The sequence below is a fragment of the Quercus suber genome, unplaced genomic scaffold, assembly GCF_002906115.3.
Source record: "Quercus suber isolate HL8 unplaced genomic scaffold, Cork oak 2.0 scaffold_3B, whole genome shotgun sequence".
NCBI lineage: Eukaryota > Viridiplantae > Streptophyta > Magnoliopsida > Fagales > Fagaceae > Quercus > Quercus suber.
In genome coordinates, this window is record NW_027071805.1 from 920,427 (window position 1) to 940,330 (window position 19,904).

A 19,904-nucleotide genomic window follows, 5' to 3' on the forward strand; every position below is an offset into this window, starting at 1 on the left:
TAAGAATATAACAAAACGCAAAACTTAAAGGTCCATTTAATTGTATTAAACTCTTTTGATTCAAGATTTAAGAAATAAAAACGTTGTTATAGATAGTACTAAGATTGTTTTTTGAGGGGTTATTGGTTTATACCGAGCCTTCATCGATGGAATTGTTGGAAGCGATACTAGCAATGCAAGGTTCCAATTTCGGATACCAAATCTGTCTTCCATTGCGGTGATCGGCGGGTCTCCAAGGAGACTTTTTCTTCGACAGAAAGCTGATAAGGCAACCCATCCGTCATCGACGGTAGTGGCAAATATGATATTTTGATGTAAAAAAGTGTGGAATTTCCAACACCCAAAAACCGCGAGTTGTTGTGAATTGTGATTATACAAAACTCGTTCTTTGTTTTATTTTCCATGAGGAAAAAGTATTTGATGGAATTTGATTTGGCTTCTCTTTGAAAAACTTGGCTCGTTTGAGAGAGTCAGAAAAAGGAGAAGGGAGAGGCAGGCGGGATATATAAATTTTCAAGGGTATAATGATATTTTGTATATACAAGATGCATCCATTTTACTTTTTCCTCAAGTCTCAGTTTCTTCTACCTCATTTCTCTCTTTCTCAACAAACTCACATCAAGTAAGGAAATTTCGATATTCGTGTTTTTTTTTTCCTTAATAATTCTCAATCGGTGAATTTTGGGATTTTTTTCAAAATAACACCCATTGTCAAACAATTTCGTTAGTTAGCATCGTTTCCAAACTATTTAGGAAACTAAGAACTTGAGTGTCTTAGACTTGATTTTACTACAGCAACTCGAGTATCAAAGACTCAATTTCTATGAAAATCAATGTGGAAATCAAGTCTCTAAGACTCAAGTTCCATAAACTCACTAAGAAGAAAGAGAAGAGATCACAAAGAAGAAGGCAATCAACAAAGAAGAGAGAAACAACAAACCCAGATCAAAAAACTACAAAACCACTCCTTTGCTATCTGAACTTCTGTGGCCGAGCTCCTTGGCTCTTCCTCCGACCATCATCACCACCATCGGCAGTGGTCCAATCTCCAGCTCATCTCTCTCAACCTGAGCCAAAACCATTTTAGTGATTTGTGGGTTTGTTCCTAAAGTGGGTGTAGTTTCTGCTGTGGGTCGTTGTCTCTGGGTTTGTTTCTAGGTTCTTGAGGTTGTTCTCGATTTGGGCTTTATGGGTTTGTTCTTGATTCAGTTTGGCCTCAGGAGAACGAAGAACGACGGAAGGAAAAGGAAACAAGGAAAAAGAGCAAGGAACTTGAGTTTTAGAAACTTAAGTTCCCTTGAACTCGAGACTTTTCCACTCGATTTGCTACAGTGAATTCAACTCTAACAAACTCGAGATGTTAGTTTCTTAAATAGTTTCCAAACGATGCTAACTAACGAAATTGTTTGAAAGATGATGTTATTTTGAAAAAAAAATTGTGAATTTGCTATCAGCTTTATGAATATTGTTTTTGAAAATCTTTTTTTTTTTTTTTCATTGATTTCAATTTTCCTCTAAGGGAAATTCCCACAGTTTAGCAGTCATCTAGCTTCTTATCAAATCATTAGTTGATTAAAAAAGGCGCTGAACATAAAACTTCTTTGATTTCGAAAACTTCAATGGCACTGATAGTTATGGCAACTCCACCTCACGGAAAAAGTTGCTCGATAATAAGCTAGTGTCACACGAATAAAGCTACATCAGAAGATAGATATGCTTGCAAAAACATAGCATGCAAGGAAGTAAAAGACAGGCCTAGGCTGGATGAGGAACCAGAGATTCAAACTAAACCTTTGTATTTGTATAATTTCCAGCCCGTGCACACTCTGCAAAGCGAAGCATTTTAATAGCCAAGATTTCATCACCATTAACAGCTTCTAGAGCACTTCTCACAGCAGCTTTAGCAAAGCCCATCTCCAAAGTTTTCGCACCCGCTGCTCATCAGGTTGCCATAGCTGAAACAAATTGCAGTTACAAATGTATAGACTCAATTAAAAAAAATTACAGATAAAAGTACAAACACATGTGACACTAATAGTAAAATTCCATATCGAAGACAGACCTTTCCAATAGTGAAAATAGCACAGATATGCAAGTATATGACTGCTCTATCGAGGTTCCTCTTTTGATCACAAGCCTTTATGGCTTTTCTTTAGTTATAAGCAAAACATCTGAATGTTTCTCCCAAAAAAAAAAGAAAAGTCTACTGCATGATTTTGTTTTTTCGCGTTGATGGGGCAAGGCTTAAAGTGATGCTCCTAAAAGGAATAATTACATTGATTTTGAATTCAAATCATAAAATACAAGTCAATTTATTAGGTTACTTGTATGGAACTTAGTAATTGAGTCCACTTTACCAATCAAGATTGCAATGCATCGCTACAAACATCATCCCTCTTATTATGTAAGCCCCAGTCATATGTGGGACCAACACACATAGAAAGGATGCATATATGTGATGAATGAGACAATTTTTCCTCCTAAGGGCAAATTCCCACAGTTTAGAGTTATCTAGCTTCTTATCAAATCATTAGTTGATTAAAACAAGGCGCTGAACATAAAACTTCTTTGATTTCAAAACTTCAATGGCACTAATAGTTATGGCAACTCCACCTCATGGAAAAAGTTGCTTGATAATAAGCTATATCACACGGATAAAGCTACATCAGAAGATAGATATGCTTGCAAAAACATAGCAGCAAGGAATTAAAAGACAGGCCTAGGCTTAATGTGGAACTTAGAGATTCAAACTAAACCTTTGTATTTGTATATGTTTCCAGCCCGTGCACGCCCTGCAAAGCGAAGCATTTTAATAGCCAAGATTTCATCACCATTAACAGCTTCTAGAGCACTTCTCACAGCAGCTTTAGCAAAGCCCATCTCCATAAGTTTTTGCACCCGCTGCTCATAGGTTGCCATAGCTGAACACAAATTGCACGTTCAAATGTATAGACTCAATTAAAAAGAAAATTACAGATAAAAGTACAAACACATGTGACACTAATAGTAAAATTCCATATCGAAGACGAGACCTTTCCAATAGTGAAAATAGCGACAGATATGCAAGTATATGACTGCTCTATCGAGTCCCTCTTTTGATCACAAGCCTTTATGGCTTTTCTTTAGTTATAAGCAAAACATCTGAATGTTTCTCAAAAAAAAAAGAAAGTCTACTACATGATTTTGTTTTTTCGCCTTGATGGGGCAAGGCTTAAAGTGATGCTCCTAAAAGGAATAATTACATTGATTTTGAATTCAAATCATAAAATACAAGTCAATTTATTAGGTTACTTGTATAGTACTTAGTAATTGAGTCCAGCTTTACCAATCAAGATTGCAATGCATCAGCTACAAACATCATCCCTCTTTTATGTAAGCCCCAGTCATATGTGGGACCAACACACATAGAAAGGATGCATATATGTGATGAATGAGACAATTTTTCCTCCTAAGGGCAAATTCCCCCAGTTTAGCAGTTATCTAGCTTCTTATCAAATCATTAGTTGATTAAAAGAGGAGCTGAACATAAAACTTCTTTGATTTCAAAAACTTCAAGGCACTGATAGTTATGGCAACTCCACCTCATGGAAAAGTTGCTTGATAATAAGCTAGTGTCACATGGATAAAGCTACATCAGAAGGTAGATATGCTTGCAAAAACATAGCATGCAAGAATTAAAAGACAGGCCTAGGCTTAATGTGGAACTTAGAGATTCAAACTAAACCTTTGTATTTGTATCATTTCCAGCCAGTGCACACTCTGCAAAGCGAAGCATTTTAATAGCCAAGATTTCATCACCTTTAACAGCTTCTAGAGCACTTCTCACAGCAGCTTCAGCAAAGCCCATCTCCACAAGTTTTTGCACCCGTTGCTCATCAGGTTGCCATAGCTGAACACAAATTGCACTTACAAATGTATAGACTCAATTAAAAAAAAATTACAGCTAAATTACAATCACATGTGACACTAATGGTAAAATTCCATATCGAAGACGAGACTTTTCAATAGTGAAAATAGGAAGATATGCAAGTATATGACTGCTCTATCGAGGTTCTCTTTTGATCACAAGCCTTTATGGCTTTTCTTTAGTTATAAGCAAAACATCTGAANTCCATAAACTCACTAAGAAGAAAGAGAAGAGATCACAAAGAAGAAGGCAATCAACAAAGAAGAGAGAAACAACAAACCCAGATCAAAAAACTACAAAACCACTCCTTTGCTATCTGAACTTCTGTGGCCGAGCTCCTTGGCTCTTCCTCCGACCATCATCACCACCATCGGCAGTGGTCCAATCTCCAGCTCATCTCTCTCAACCTGAGCCAAAACCATTTTAGTGATTTGTGGGTTTGTTCCTAAAGTGGGTGTAGTTTCTGCTGTGGGTCGTTGTCTCTGGGTTTGTTTCTAGGTTCTTGAGGTTGTTCTCGATTTGGGCTTTATGGGTTTGTTCTTGATTCAGTTTGGCCTCAGGAGAACGAAGAACGACGGAAGGAAAAGGAAACAAGGAAAAAGAGCAAGGAACTTGAGTTTTAGAAACTTAAGTTCCCTTGAACTCGAGACTTTTCCACTCGATTTGCTACAGTGAATTCAACTCTAACAAACTCGAGATGTTAGTTTCTTAAATAGTTTCCAAACGATGCTAACTAACGAAATTGTTTGAAAGATGATGTTATTTTGAAAAAAAAATTGTGAATTTGCTATCAGCTTTATGAATATTGTTTTTGAAAATCTTTTTTTTTTTTTTTCATTGATTTCAATTAGATTGCAAATTTTCAGATATCACAAAATTACATTTATTTCTAAGGCCAGATACATCCGTCCTTCCACAACCCCAATCCTTAAAAAGGCCGAAAGACTCACTAAAGTTGTCACTACAAAAAACGCGCTTGGAAGCTGCGTTTTGGAGCTGCGTTTTTCAAAAACGCAGCTCCAAGGTATTGTTTGAGCTGCATTTTACAAAAAAGCAGCTCCACCACTAAACGTATAGCTGTGTTTACTATAAAAACGCAGCTTTAGACCCATCTGGAGGAATTTTTTTTTTTGTAATATATCCCAGAGTTGCGTTTAACAAATGCAGCTTAAATTGATATAGAGCTGCATTTTAGTAAACGCAACTTGAAAACGTCTGTAGCAATATTAGAAGCCTTGCTTCTCAGAGCTGTAGCAATATTTGCTTTTATTGTTGCCAATATTTGCGGGATTTGTAGGAATTGCTCCACAATGCTGCATAGACCAAGGGTGAGGCAACGGCTACTTCTACTTGGTAAAGGTAACTACTAATTAGCAAGCTGAAATTGAAGTGTGGTCTACACTAGTAAAATATGTGGAAGAGGAAGAGCAAACCAACCTCAGCCCTAAACAAAACTAATCTGGACCTGTGCGACAGGTAGGGGCAGTGTGCATGTGTGTGATATGGATAAAACCCACTATCTTAAAATATGATTGGTGGCTTACAATGACACATAAACACGTAAGTGAGTTCTCTCCCAACCAATGCGGGATTCACAACAATGTATATAAAGCATTGGGTCCTATTCCAACACTGGGTTCTCAATGTTTTTAGGTTGAATTTACTGGAATTTTGTTGTTTGTTGTTGAACTGAATTATCCTTTAACGAAACATGCGTAGAATGGTGGTACATGACTCTGTTAGGCATCTTGAAAAGCTTGAAGTATGGGAATTAAGCAATTGCACTAAACTTCAAATTCTTCAAAGTTTCTCATGATGAAATCTCTTGCATCTTTAACACTTACAAGCTCGAGCCTCAGGCCCTCAAGAAGTTCCCCAATTTTTCTCAAGAAATGGAATGTTTACTATAGTTAGCACTACACTCCACTAGTACTTGTGAGTTGCTTTTGTCATTTGCAAATCTCATTGGACTTAAAAACTTAGAGCATCTCCAGTAGCTTATTTAAATTTTTGTACTGTTTTGACAGTGAACAGTGATATTTAGCTTTTATCTACCTACTTTTTCAAATACATTTTCCAACAGATTCTATATCATTTTCTCCATCTCATTTAAATATTATTTCTCCATTCATTCTTTATTCTTTTTTTGATCATCATTTATTCTTCCTTTGTTTATTCCTAACAACTATATTTTTCAATAAGAAGTGTTATATCTACAACATTTTTCGCAATACTTTCACAAGAATCACAACAAAATCTTATGTGGAAAGTTGTTACTAGTTCTAAATTGAACCCACCACTGAAATTATTTTTTTACTCACCAATATTAGCTAATAACAATCTGTTACTTAAGATTTATTGTGAAAATTTGTGGTAACATTTCTAAATTGTCATTTCTTTTCTTTATATTATTTTTCCTTTCAATTTCATCTATACGTTTCTTTTCTTCTTCTTTTTTTCTCTTGTTTTTTCTCCACCACACACATACCCACTCTAGCTCCCTTCTTTTTCTTTTTCTACTTGATTCCAGATCACTCTCTCCAGTTCTCTCTCTCCAGTTCTCTCTCTCCAATTCTCTCTCTCTCTCTCTCTCTCTCTCTCTCTCTCTCTCTCTCTCTCTCTCTCTCGGCTTTTTCTTTTTCTACTTGATTCTAGAACACTCTCTAGCTCTCTATGTGATAAGAAACAGAGAAAGAACAAGTGAGAGTTGCTTGCTTCACCGTTGATTGAGGGACATAGTAAGGTGCAGAATCGATGTTCACTGTGCCAAGCTATGCTTTCCACTTTGCCGCCGCTCGTCTTCCTTCCCAACGCAACCTAGATGGGTCAGATGGCTTCTGTCTTTTTTCTTTTTCTTTTTTTTTTCTTTTTTCTTTTTTTTGATTAATTTTAAGATTGTGTTTTTGAGTTTGCATTTTGATCATGCTTAAGTTTAGAGATGTTTAAGAGAAAGGATTATTGTGTTTGTAACCGTTGTGAATGGTTGTAGCCGTTGTGAGAGGAGAGAGAAAGAATTGTTTTTTATTGGGTTGTATGATGTTTTTAAGTAGAAAAATTCATTTGGAGCTGCTACAATGTTTTCTATATCTCTATATCTAGAGAAGCACTGTAGCAACTTCAAAAAAATTTTGGAAAAGTTTTGCATTTGGAGAATCTGTTGGAGTTGATTTTTGGGGTTTGTTCTCCAAAAAATAGATTTAGCTAATCTATTGGAGATGCTCTTACTCCTCGAAAACCATTTGGTACATCTTTCAAGTAGTGGACGAAATGGGTAACTAACCATAAAATCCTAACAATATAATTAGTTGTCAACGTTTTCAAACTATATTTTTTTTTAGCACCTCGAGTTTCAAAAACTCGATTTTGGCACATAACTCGAGTCTTTGAGACTCGATTTTTATGGCCTAATCATATCTGATGTGGCATTTTTTCCACGTGGTGACCACATGGAAATCGAGTTTCTTAGACTCGATTTCCAAATAAATATAAGCAAATAAGAGAGGAACCATAACAGAGAACAACCCGGAAAAAAAAAAAAAAAACACAGAATGAGAAGAACCCAGAGAAAAAAGAAAAAAGAAAAAAGAAAAAAAAAAACCAGAAGGAGAGATCAGATCGGACCACCACGCGCAACCCAGGGCCCAAGCCTCGCGCGAGCCCGGCCGCGCGGAGGCCCAGGCGTGCGCGAGCCCGCCGCGCGGAGGCCCAGGCCGTGCGCGAGCCCGGCCGCGCGGAGGCCCAGGCCGTGCGCGAGCCCGGCCGCGCGGAGGCCCAGGCCGTGCGCGAGCCCGGCCGCGCGGAGGCCCAGGCCAAGCGCGAGCCCCAGGCCACGCGCCGCCCAGCGCCTGTCCCGGCTGCGCCTGGCTGGTGAGGCTCTCTCCCTCTGAGCTCTTTCTCTTTCTCTCCCTCTGATCTGAGTTCTGGTGAGGCTTTCTCCCCTCTAAGCTCTTTCTCTGTCTCTCCCTCTGAGCTCTTTCTCTTTCTCTCCCTCTGATCTGAGTTTGGATTGAGAATGATGCGTTTGAAGTTTTTGAAATTTGTTTTTGGGTATTTCAGTGCATAGACTTAGAATATTTTTTTTTTTTTTTTGTGTTAGAAATCGAGTCTAAGAAACTCGATTCCATGTGGTCGCCACGTGGAAAAATATGCCACATCAGATATGATTAGGCCATAAAAATCGAGTCTCAAAGACTCGAGTTATGTGCCAAAATCGAGTTTTTGAAACTCGAGGTGCTAAAAAAAAATATAGTTTGAAAACGTTGACAACTAATTATATTGTTAGGATTTTATGGTTAGTTACCCATTTCGTCCTCAAGTAGTATATATAAATTACAACATATTGAAAGGCTCTCTCTTTACGGTGATGTCATATTTCCAAGGCCCGGAGAATGATAGACAACTACCATGCAATTCTTATATGTATATAGCATGAATTGGAGTTTGGAATTTCTGGGTTTTGTAGTGTGTGTTAGATGCTGATGCTGAAATTGCATCTCGAATCAAATATATTAGTATTATTCTTCTCAAAATATATATATATATATATATTAGTATTATTGTGGGGGATTTCTTTTATCAAATTCCTTCATCAATTTAAGAAAGCTGAAACTTTGGAACCATTCTCAGTAAGCGTCCCTAAGCCGAAACTTCTCGCTTCCATGCTAGGAATCAAATAGCTAAATACTGTTCATGGCCTTCGAATTATCAATGCACCATCCTACAATAATAGTCAAAAGAAAATCAAGTTCATAAGTTGATGCTGACATACTAAACAAAGACAGCAAGAGAAATACTTCTGCAAACTTCATTATCTATTTTTACAACCAACAGTCATTTAAAGGTGGATACAAAAACTACCATCTTCTCCTTTTACCTTATATTTATGAATACAAAGACAGATAATAAAAATTAGGCGAAAAGCCACTTTTAGTCCCTATATTTTCAAGCGATTCTCATTTTAGTCCCTACATTTTATTTTTACCGCTTTTAGTCCATATCTTGAAAAACGCTTCCCGTTTTGGTCTTTGCCATTACATCAGAAACGGAGAAAGCTGACGGCAAACAGCATAAATAAAATAATAGTAAATTAATGTCCACGTGGCCAAAATTAATAATAAAAATGTTTTTTGGCATAAAAAATGCCACGTCAGCATCTAAATTAAAATAATAATAATTTATTAATTATAATTAAATAAAAAAAATTTAAAAACTAAAAATCATATGAATTGAGATCTAAGTGTGTCTTGAACAGGAACACAAACTCAGATCCAAGAACACAAACCATAAATTATATATATAATAAAAAAATAAAATAAAATAATAATAACAAAAAACCCAAATCAAAATCGGCCGACGCCTGTGGGAGTGGAGAATATTCCTTTTGGCAAGGAATCATCCTCTGATCTATCCATGGACCTGAGACATTGAAGGTGTGACTGGATGGATTACGGAGCCTGAAAATCTCGCCGTGACAAGTTTGGCGTTCATGACCAATGATACCGCACGCATAGCAGATGTCAGCTATATTTTCGTATTTCAAACCAATCCACAAGTCTAGGAGGTTTGGCCCTGGGAGGAAAACTCCAGGAGAAGGGGCTTTCGATGTCCACTTCAACTCGGAGTCTAATGAATCGTCTCCAAGCACCTCCACCCTCTCCTACGAAGTCCACTTTTAGGACTTACCAACCATAGCTCCTAGTTTTCGAAGATTACTTTCAGATCTCCATGGGTAAGGAAGACCATGACCTGGACCCAAATATCAGAAGTAAAGAAAGAAATCTCTTGCCATGCTAAAAAAACCCAGATCCTGAAGATTACATCAACTGCCGAGGCTAAATGTTTCTCAAAAAAAAAAAAAAAAAAAAAAAAAAAGAAAGAAAGAAAGTTTACTGCATGATTTTGTTTTTTCGCCGTTGATGGGCAAGGCTTAAAGTGATGCTCCTAAAAGGAATAATTACATTGATTCTGAATTCAAATCATAAAATACAAGTCAATTTATTAGGTTACTTGTATGGTACTTAGTAATTGAGTCCAGCTTTACCAATCAAGATTGCAATGCATCGGCTACAAACATCATCCCTCTTATTATGTAAGCCCCAATCATATGTGGGACCGACACACATAGAAAGGATGCATATATGTGATGAATGAGACAACTTTTCCTCCTAAGGGCAAATTCCCACAATTTAGCAGTTATCTAGCTTCTTATCAAATCATTACTTGATTAAAACAAGGCGCTAAACATAAAACTTCATTGATTTCGAAAACTTCAATGGCACTGATAGTTATGGCAACTCCACCTCATGGAAAAAGTTGCTCGATAATAAGCTAGTGTCACATGGATAAAGCTACATCAGAAGATAGATATGCTTGCAAAAACATAGCATGCAAGGAAGTAAAAGACAGGCCTAGGCTGGATGAGGAACTTAGAGATTCAAACTAAACCTTTGTATTTGTATAATTTCCAGCCCGTGCACACTCTGCAAAGCGAAGCATTTTAATAGCCAAGATTTCATCACCTTTAACAGCTTCCAGAGCACTTATCACAGCAGCTTCAACAAAGCCCATCTCCACAAGTTTTTGCACCCGCTGCTCATTAGGCAGCCATAGCTGAAGACAAATTGCAACTTACAAATGCATACTCAATTAAAAAGAAAATTACACTAATAGTAAAATTCCATATCAAAGACGAGAACTTTTCAATAGTGAAGATAGTGACAGATATGCAAGTATATGACTGCTCTATTGAGGTTCCTCCTTTGACCACAAGCCTCTATGGCTTTTCTTTAGTTGTAAGCAAAACATCTGAATGTTTCTCAAAAAAAAAAACAAAACAAAACTCCTGAATGACAGATGCAAACAAACAAACAAACAAACAAACAAAAAGTCCACTAAATGATTTTGTTTTTTCACCATTGATGGGGCAAGACTTAATGTGATGCTCAAGAAAGGAATAATTACATTTATTTTGAATTCAAATCATAAAATACAAGTCAACTTATTAGGTTACTTGTATGATACTTAGTAATTGAGTCCAGCTTTATCAATTAAGGTTGCAATGCGTCAGCTACAAACATCAACCCTCTTATATTGTGTATGCCCCAATCATATGTGGGAACGACACACATAGAAAGGATGCATATATTTGATGAATGAGACACCTTTTCCTCCAAAGGGCAAACTCCCACAGTTTAACAGTAATCTAGCTTCTTATCAAATCATTAGTTGATTAAATCAAGGCGCTGAACATAAAACTTTCTTCTTTAATTTTTAAAACTTCAATGGCACTGATAGTTATGGCAACTCCACCTCATGGAAAAAGTTGCTCGATAATAAGCTACTGTCACAGGGATAAAGCTACATCAGAAGATAGATATGCTTGAAAAACATAGCATGCAAGGAATTAAAAGACAGGCCTAGGCTAGATGAGTGGTGAGGAACTTAGAGATTCAAACTAAACCTTTAAATATGTATCAATTCCAGCTGGTCCACACTCTGCATAGCGAAGCATTTTAATAGCTAAGATTTCATCACCATTAATAGCTTCCAGAGCACATCTCACAGCAGCATTAGTAAAGCCCATCTCCACAAGTTTTTGCACCTGCTGCTCATCAGGCTGCCATAGCTGAAGACAAATTGCAACTTACAAATGCATAGACTCAATTAAAAAGATAAAAGTAAAATTCCATATCGAAGACGAGACCTTTTCAATAGTGAAGATAGTGACAGATGTGCAAGTATATGAATGCTCTATCAAGGTTCCTCTTTTGATCACAATCCTTTATGGCTTTTCTTTAGTTATAAGCAAAACATCTTAATTTTTCTTAAAAAAAGAAAAAAACAAAAATCCTGAATGACAAATGCAAATAAAAAAAAAAAAAAAACACTGCATGATTTTGTTTATTCGTTGTTGATGGGGCAAGGCTTAAAGTGATGCTCATGAAAGGAATAATTACATTCATTTTAAATTCAAATCATAAAATACAAGTCAACTTATTAGGTTACTTTTATGGTATTTAGTAATAGAGTCCAGCTTTATCAATCAAGGTTGCAATTCATCGGCTACAAACATCATCCCTATTATATTATGTAAGCCCCGGTCATATGTGGGATTGACACACAAAGAAAGGATGCATATATGTGATGAATGACACAACTTTTCCTCCTAAGGGTAAACTCCACAGTTTAGCAGTTATCTAGCTTCTTATTAAATCATTAGTTGATTAAAACAAGATGCTAAACAGAAAACTTTCTTCTTTAATTTTGAAAACTTCAATGGCACGGGTAGTTATGGCAACTCCACCTCATGGAAAAGTTGCTCGATAATAAGCTAGTGTCACACAAATAAAGCTACATCAGAAGATAGATACACTTGCAAAAACATAGCATGCAAGGAATTAAAAGACAGGCCTAGGGTAGATGAGGAACTTATAGATTCAAACTAAACCTTTCTATATGTATCAATTCCAGCTGGTCCACACTCCGCAAAGCGAAGCATTTCAATAGCCAAGATTTCATCCCCATTAACAGCTTCTAGAGCACTTCTCACAGCAGCTTCAGCAAAGCCCATCTCCGCAAGTTTTTGCACCTGCTGCTCATCAGGCTGCCATAGCTGAAGACAAATTGCAACTTAGAAATGCATAGACTAAATTAAAAAGAAAATTACAGATAAAAGTACAAACACATGTGACACTAATAGTAAAATTCCATATCGAAGACAAGACCTTTTCAATAGTGAAGATAGTGATAGATATGCAAGGATATGACTGCTCGATCGAAGTTCCTCTTTTTATCACAAGCCTTTATGGCTTTTCTTTAGTTATAAGCAAAACGTCTGAATGTTTCTCAAAACAAAACAAAACAAAATATATCTCCTGAATGACAGATGCAAAAAAAAGGAGTCCACTACATGATTTTGTTTTTTTGCTGTTGATGGGGCAAGGCTTAAAGTGATGCTCATGAAAGGAATAATTACATTCATTTTGAATTCAAATCATGAAATACAAGTCAACTTATTAGGTTACTTGTATGATACTTAGTAATTGAGTCCAGCTTTATCAATCAAGGTTGCAATGCATCAGCGACAAACATCATCCCTCTTATATTATGTAAGTCCCAATCATATGTGGGACCGACACAGAGAAATGATGCACATATGCGATGAATGAGACAACTTTTCCTCCTAAGGGCAAACTCCCATAGTTTAGCAGTTATCTAGCTTCTTATCAAATCATTAGTTGATTAAAACAAGGCGTTGAACATAAAACTTTCTTCTTTAATTTTGAAAATTTCAATGGCACTGATGGTTATGGCAACTCCACCTCGTGGAAAACGTTGCTCGATAATAAGCTAATGTCACACGAATAAAGCTACATCAGAAGATAGATATAGCATGCAAGGAATTAAAAGATAGGCCTAGGCTAGATGAGGAACTTAGAGATTTAGACTAAACCTTTGTATTTGTATCATTTCCAGCCCATGCACACTCTGCAAAGCGCAGCATTTTAATAGCCAAGATTTCATCACGAGGAACATCTTCCAGAGCACTTCTCACATCATCCCCAGCAAAGCCCATCTTCACGAGTTTTTGCACCTGCTGTTCATCAGGCTGCCATGGCTGAAGACAAATTACAAGTTAATTAAAAAGAAAATTACAGATAAAAGTACAAACACGTGTGACACTAAAAGTAAAATTCCATATTGTCAAGTATATGACTATGCCATCGAGGTTCCTCGTCTGGTCACAAGCCTATATGGCTTTGATCTGACGATGAACAAGCATGATTCTACAGACCAGAACGGCACTCCGTTTCAAAGCAATGTGGCTTAAAGATGAAGGCTGTGAGGGTGTGGTTCACTCAGTATGGGATGATTATATGAGGCTCAAGTGTCAACTATGATTCAACTATTCGATCAGATTACAATGTTGAGAAATAAAGGTGTAACAACAAAAATTAATTGTAATTTTTTTTTTCCTTTTTTAGATTAAGAATAGAATAAAACGCAAAGCTTTAAGCGTCCGTTTAATTGTATTAAACTTTTTTGATTCAAGATTTAAGAAATAAAAACGTTGTTACAGATAGTAGTAAGATTGTTTTTTGAGGGGCTATTGGTTTATACCATGCCTGCAGCCTCGAGCTCTTCAGTAAAGCAAGGTTCAAATTTCGGACACCGGATCCGCTCTCCAACATGGCGTTTGGCGGGTCTCCTAGGAGTCTTTTTCTTCCCAAGAACACTGAAAAGGCCACCCATCCATCACCGAATGGTAGTGGCAAAACTGAGATTTTGATGTAAAAATGAGTGGAATTTCCAGTACCGAAAAACCGCAAGTTGTTGTGAATTGTGATTGTACAATTCAAGGTTTATTAGGTTACTTGTATGGTACTTAGTAATTAAGTCCAGCTTCATCAATCAAGGTTTCAATGCATCGGCTACAAACATCATCCCTCTTATATTATGTAAGCCCCAGTTATATGTGGGACCGACACACAGAGAAAGGATGCATAAACGTGATGAATGAGACAACTTTTCCTCCTAATGGCAAACTCCCACAGTATAGCAGTTATCTAGCTTCTTATCAAATCATTAGTTGATTAAAACAAGGCGCTGAACATAAAACTTTCTTCTTTAATTTTGAAAATTTCAATGGCACTGATAGTTATGGCAACTCCACCTCATGGAAAAAGTTTCTCGATAATAAGCCAGTGTCACACGGATAAAGCTACATCAGAAGATAGATATAGCATGCAAGGACTTAAAAGATAGACCTAGGCTAGATGAGGAACTTAGAGATTCAGACTAAACCTTTGTATTTGTATCATTTCCAGCCCATACACACTCTGCAAAGCGCAGCATTTTAATAGCCAAGATTTCATCACCATTAGCAACTTCTAGAGCACTTCTCACATCACCCTCAGCAAAGCCCATCTTCACAAGTTTTTGCACCTGCTGTTCATCAGGTTGCCATGCCTGAAGACAAATTACAAGTTACAAATGCATCGACTCAATTAAAAAGAAAATTACAGATAAAAGTACAAACACGTGTGACACAAAGTAAAATTCCATATTGTCAAGTATATGACTGTGCCATCGAGGTTCCTCGTCTGGTCACAAGCCTATATGGCTTTTATCTGACAATGAACAAGCATGATTCTACAGACCAGAACAGCCCTCCGTTTCAAAGCAATGTGGCTTAAAGATGAAGGCTGTGAGGGTGTGGTTCACTCAGTATGGGATGCAAGAATCACTGGTCCTCCAATGGACAAGGGTTCCCAAAAAAAGTAAATCTCAACTGAAATATTGGAGTACAAGTTCCTTTGGGAATGCTAGGCAAGCTCTGATAGAAATAGAAAGAAGCAGCCGAATCTATGGCTGGGCACCAAGTATTTTCACTGCCGTGGCACCCAGAGAAACAAGAGGAATTTTATATGATGGTTGATTACTTCATCTACGCCACCCTAACCTCAAAAGACAACAAGTAACTTAGCTTAAACTTCAAAAGAATGATTATAAGAGGGTCAAGTGTCAACTATGATTCAACCATTCGAGCAGATTACAATGTTGAGAAATAAAGGTGTAACAACGAAATTTACATTATAAAATTAATTGTAATTTTTTTTTCTTTTTTAGATTAAGAATAGAACAAATTGCAAAGCTTTAAGGGTCCGTCTAATTGTATTGAACTTTTTTGATTCAAGATTTAAGAAATAAAAACGTTGTTACAGATAGTACTAAGATTCAAGATTCAAGATTCAACCTCTGGACCTCCACCATTCGCAAGCTTCAAATTTGTAACGCAAGGTTCAAATTTCGGACACCGGATCCGTTCTCCAGCGCGGCGTTCGGCGGGTCTCCGAGGAGTCTTTTTCTTCCACGGAACGCTGAAAAGGACACCCATCCGTCACCGACCGGTAGTGGCAAAACTGAGATTTTGATGTAAAAATGAGTGGAATTTCCGGCACCGGAAAACCGCGAGTTGTTATGAATTGTGATTGTACAAGACTCCTTCGTTTTATTTTCCATGAGGATAAAGTATCCAATGGGATTTGAATTGACTTCATTTTTTAAGAGCTTGACTCAAAAAGTATCCAACAGTATCGGCCTCTCTAAAACTCAAAATGTTTTTTAGCTAATGAACAGTCAAGACTAAGACAAACCCCAATCTTTCTCATAAAACTAATCAAATAAATAAGAGAGAACGCTGATCTGAAAGTAGGTGGCTCATCCTTCGAACGACTCTCTTCGCCAGCCATTGATCTCCGCCGGCGATCTCTCTCACTCTCTTAACTAGAGATTAGTTTAATTTACTGGGGGACGAAGAGGTAGAAGCAAATCAACAAAAACAAAAGTAAGAAAGAGTGGTGGGTATGTGTGTGGGCATACGGTGAAGACAGAGAGGAGAAGAGTGGGATACGCGTATGTGAGGCAAAAAAAAAAAACAAGAAGGAAAAAGGAAAGAGAGGGGATGAGTGGGTACGTGTATGGTGGAGAAAAAACTAAGAGGGAAAAAAGAAAAAAAAAAAGTTTTTGGGTTGTGCTAAATAAATTCATTATAAATCACAAAGATTTTGATAAATATTAAGACTAAAATAAATTAGATTAATTTCAAATTATATAGAACTTTAAAAAAACTTCCAAATAACTAAGTGTATATTTGGTATTGGCTTAAAAACTAAAAAGTCAGTTTTTTTTGTTATTATTTAGCTTTTTTTTGCTAATATTTATGTGTCTAATTACATTTTTTAGTACTATTTATAGGTTTCACTGTACTATTTCAGTTACGTTTTAACTATATCTTTAATATTTTTAACAAAAAGTTTTCAGTTTCAGCTAAATAAATTATTCCTAAACAAATACTAAGTAAATTTTATAAATTTAAAATTATAATAAAGTCTAATATAAAAAATGAGTAAAGTTTAGCTACAAAATTGGTCTTACTCAATAAAATAATATTCTTTACGCTCTTAATACACATATCAAATTTTGTGTCAATTGAATATTATTCACTATACGATCTATTAGCTTATATTTTATGCATAATTTTAAATTACAAAACTTGCAATTTAAATAATTTATTGATGACATATCTATTAATTTTTAATTTTTTATAAATTTTGCAAGCATGAAAGATATAAGGAAAAAATGTAATTCAATGGTGGATTTGTCAAATTTCACCTCAAATAGAAATATATTGAGTAAAGTTGTAGCATTAAGCTACAACCAATTTTGCAGTTAAATTTTTTCCTATAAAAAATAATATAAGCATTAAAATTAAATTTATGTGATACAATTAGTCAATAACTTATTGTATCATTGTCACAAGTACTCTCCGAGATTTTAAGAAAACTAGCAAGGGTTGCACATGCTACCCCTTGAGTGAAAAAATTTAAAATTTTTTTTTTTTTTTTGAAGTTGTATCAAACCATGTATTTAAATTTAGAATTACTATTTAACATATGGTTATCTATTTAGTATGATAATTTCTTAGGAAAATGTATTTGGTATCAAATAATACCATTTCAACGGTATCAAAATCCAATAAACGTGAGGCACGTCAGCAAAAAATAACTAACCCACTAACAATTGAAAACATATGTTAGTGGGTAGTTATTTTTGCACACATGTCTTTCATTTATTGGATTTTGATATGGATAGCGTGGTATCATTTAATATAAAATACTTTTTCATTTCTTAGAATCTTTTTTTTTTTTTTTTGAGAAAACATTTCGTAGAATCTATTTACTAAAGACAGTATATATTTACTTACAAAAAAATTCTACTAAGAATGATAAGAAATGTTGTCATCTTCCCATAATAAACAACTAAGATTTGATAAAAACATTGTCACAATATTCAAATTTTCGTAATAAATGATGACATATGCTACAATTGATACTTTTAATCAAATTAAATATCTACAACCATTTGCAATGAATATTTTGTTATTCATATTTCCTTCTTCATCATTTTATTTTATGAGCCAAATTACGATGTTTAGTTTACTTAATTTTTAATGAACACATTTTTAAGGAAGAAAACAAATAAAAAAAAGAACAAAATAACAAAAAAACATATGTCATTGAAGTTTCTATTAGATAAAATTATAAATTTAGAATATTAAAACCACTAATAAATTAGTACACTCTGGGTAATAAATAGAATACCATACATCACTGTGGGGCCGAAGGGTCCAAAGGTACTCATCCATATATGTATTGGGCTCGAGGCCCAAACAGAGGATAAGTGCATGTCCGAGGACAAACACGTGATGTCATAGAAGCCCACGGTTGTAGGCGAAGAAGACAGTGCTGATCATAACGGTCCAGGAAATTGCGCTGAGGACAAACCTATCTTTGATTAACCAAGGCCGAGGTACGAAATAGTGTTTTACTGACAAAGGCAACCTTCCATACCAATATGAGAAGATAAGTACTATAGGTGAATAGGACAGAACGTAATCATGTAGTATCTCCAAGGAAAGATGCTGCATCCACATTAAATGCATTGTAGCTAACTCTTTGGCCGCATTAATGTGGAGGTAATACCTGAACAGTGCGTTTCAGCCTTACAGCTACTGCATCATGACTTAGAGGATAGGCTGATGGGATAAGTATCAACACCAACCCACCGGTATACATGTGTGAAGTGGGAATGAGAAGAGAGGATGATATAAAAGGAAAAGGAAGCAACAAGAAGGGGGATCGAAAATCATAAGAAGATACACTGTAGCATTTAGAAACCAAACTTGTAACCCAATTTAAGAATAATATACAAGAACAGTGCACCTCAAACCTTGCCGAGGACTATTTTTCTTCAATACAACCTTATTTCTTTTCATTCTCTGATTATCTGAATCTATTCCGATGTTTTTTTGATCAACCGAAGCCCAGTTTTCCAACCCATTCTCTACAAATTCACTGTTTTGAGCTTTTTGGGCTTAAGTCCATCCACGTAGTGGGCTGGGATCTCAAACTTGGTCTTTACAATTAGCGCTTTCTGTGGGAAAAATTGGTATTTCAGTAACTCCAACTTTTAACAATGGTAGGTTCAGGTCCACGTCAAGCAGAGTCTATAGGGTCTCAACGTCAAGGTCACTTATGTGATCTTGAACGGCAAAGAGACCGGGAGGGAAGTGTACATACTACCCATACTAGTAGAAGTCAAGCGAAGGGTAAAATTGGTGTTTCAGTAACTCCAACTTTTAACAATGGTAGGTTCAGGTCCACATCAAGCAGAGTCTATAGGGTCTCAGCGTCAAGATCACTTCTGTGATCTTGAACAGTAAAGAGACCGAGAGGGAAGTGTATATACTACTCATACTAGTAGAAGTCAAGCGAAGGGTAAAAGCCATGTCTCTTAGGAGGATAATACCAGAAACATGCAGAGGGAGATTGACCACCTGAGGAGAAGCCTGCATCATGAACGGCGAAGGTGAACCCCGTCCAATCTTAATTTCTCTTCTGACAACGAGAAGGATGAAAGCTATAGGCACAGATCGAGAACTCACCCTAGCGAGACTTTCTCGTATGATGAAGGCTATCATCATGAACATAGAGATAGAAATTCGTCCTCGGTTGGCCTGGGAAACGATGCTATGAGTAGAGCATTGAACCAGATTGCAAGGTTACCTTTCATACGCTGGATTGAGAGAGGGAGACTTCCTCAACGATTCTCCCAACCCACGTTCACCATGTACAACAGAAGAACAGACCCTGTGGAGCATGTTAACCACTTTAATCAAAAGATGGTCGTACACTCCAAGAACGAGCCTTTGATATGCAAGGTATTCCCGACCAGTTTGAGGCCTATGGCGATGAGGTGGTTTGATAGTTTAAGGTTAGGTTCCATTGATTCTTTCAAGGAACTAACTTAAGCATTTGGATCCTGATTTATCACGTGTAGAAGGGTTCCTTGGCCTTTGGCTTCTTTGTTGTCTTTGTCCATGAGAGAATGAGAAACCCTGAAGACGTATTCAAACAGATATTAGGAGATTTTTAAC

General features: G+C 36.4%; 1 protein-coding gene across 11 annotated transcripts; it reads right to left on the reverse strand.

Annotated features, from left to right (window-relative positions):
- Nucleotides 1-1,792: 1,792 nt before the first annotated feature.
- Nucleotides 1,793-16,324, reverse strand: LOC112004228 (uncharacterized). Of its 11 annotated transcripts, none has more exons than XM_065770125.1 (9): nucleotides 15,663-16,324; nucleotides 14,711-14,875; nucleotides 13,359-13,523; nucleotides 12,354-12,518; nucleotides 11,367-11,522; nucleotides 10,352-10,516; nucleotides 3,725-3,889; nucleotides 2,757-2,901; nucleotides 1,793-1,955 (listed from the first exon to the last, which is right to left on the reverse strand). In XM_065770125.1, exons 1-9 carry the CDS (start codon nucleotides 15,801-15,803, stop codon nucleotides 1,942-1,944), a joined length of 1,281 nt encoding a protein of 426 aa, XP_065626197.1. In that variant the 5' UTR covers nucleotides 15,804-16,324; the 3' UTR covers nucleotides 1,793-1,941. The 11 variants fall into 11 exon arrangements, with proteins under 11 accessions (XP_065626197.1, XP_065626198.1, XP_065626196.1 ...); XM_065770126.1 differs by having other exon boundaries at nucleotides 2,757-2,921; nucleotides 3,799-3,889; nucleotides 11,367-11,531; XM_065770124.1 differs by having other exon boundaries at nucleotides 11,367-11,531.
- Between the last annotated feature and the right edge of the window lie 3,580 nt (nucleotides 16,325-19,904).

Excerpts from the sequence above, each read along its gene's own strand:
- LOC112004228 (XM_065770124.1), bottom strand. The coding sequence starts at position 15,803 with ATGGGTGTCCTTTTCAGCGTTCCGTGGAAGAAAAAGACTCCTCGGAGA. Across the intron at positions 14,876-15,662 it reads CGAATGGTGGAGGTCCAGAG|GCATGGCAACCTGATGAACA; the intron begins GTTGAATCTTGA and ends ATTTGTCTTCAG. Across the intron at positions 12,519-13,358 it reads GAAATGATACAAATACAAAG|CTATGGCAGCCTGATGAGCA; the intron begins GTTTAGTCTAAA and ends ATTTGTCTTCAG.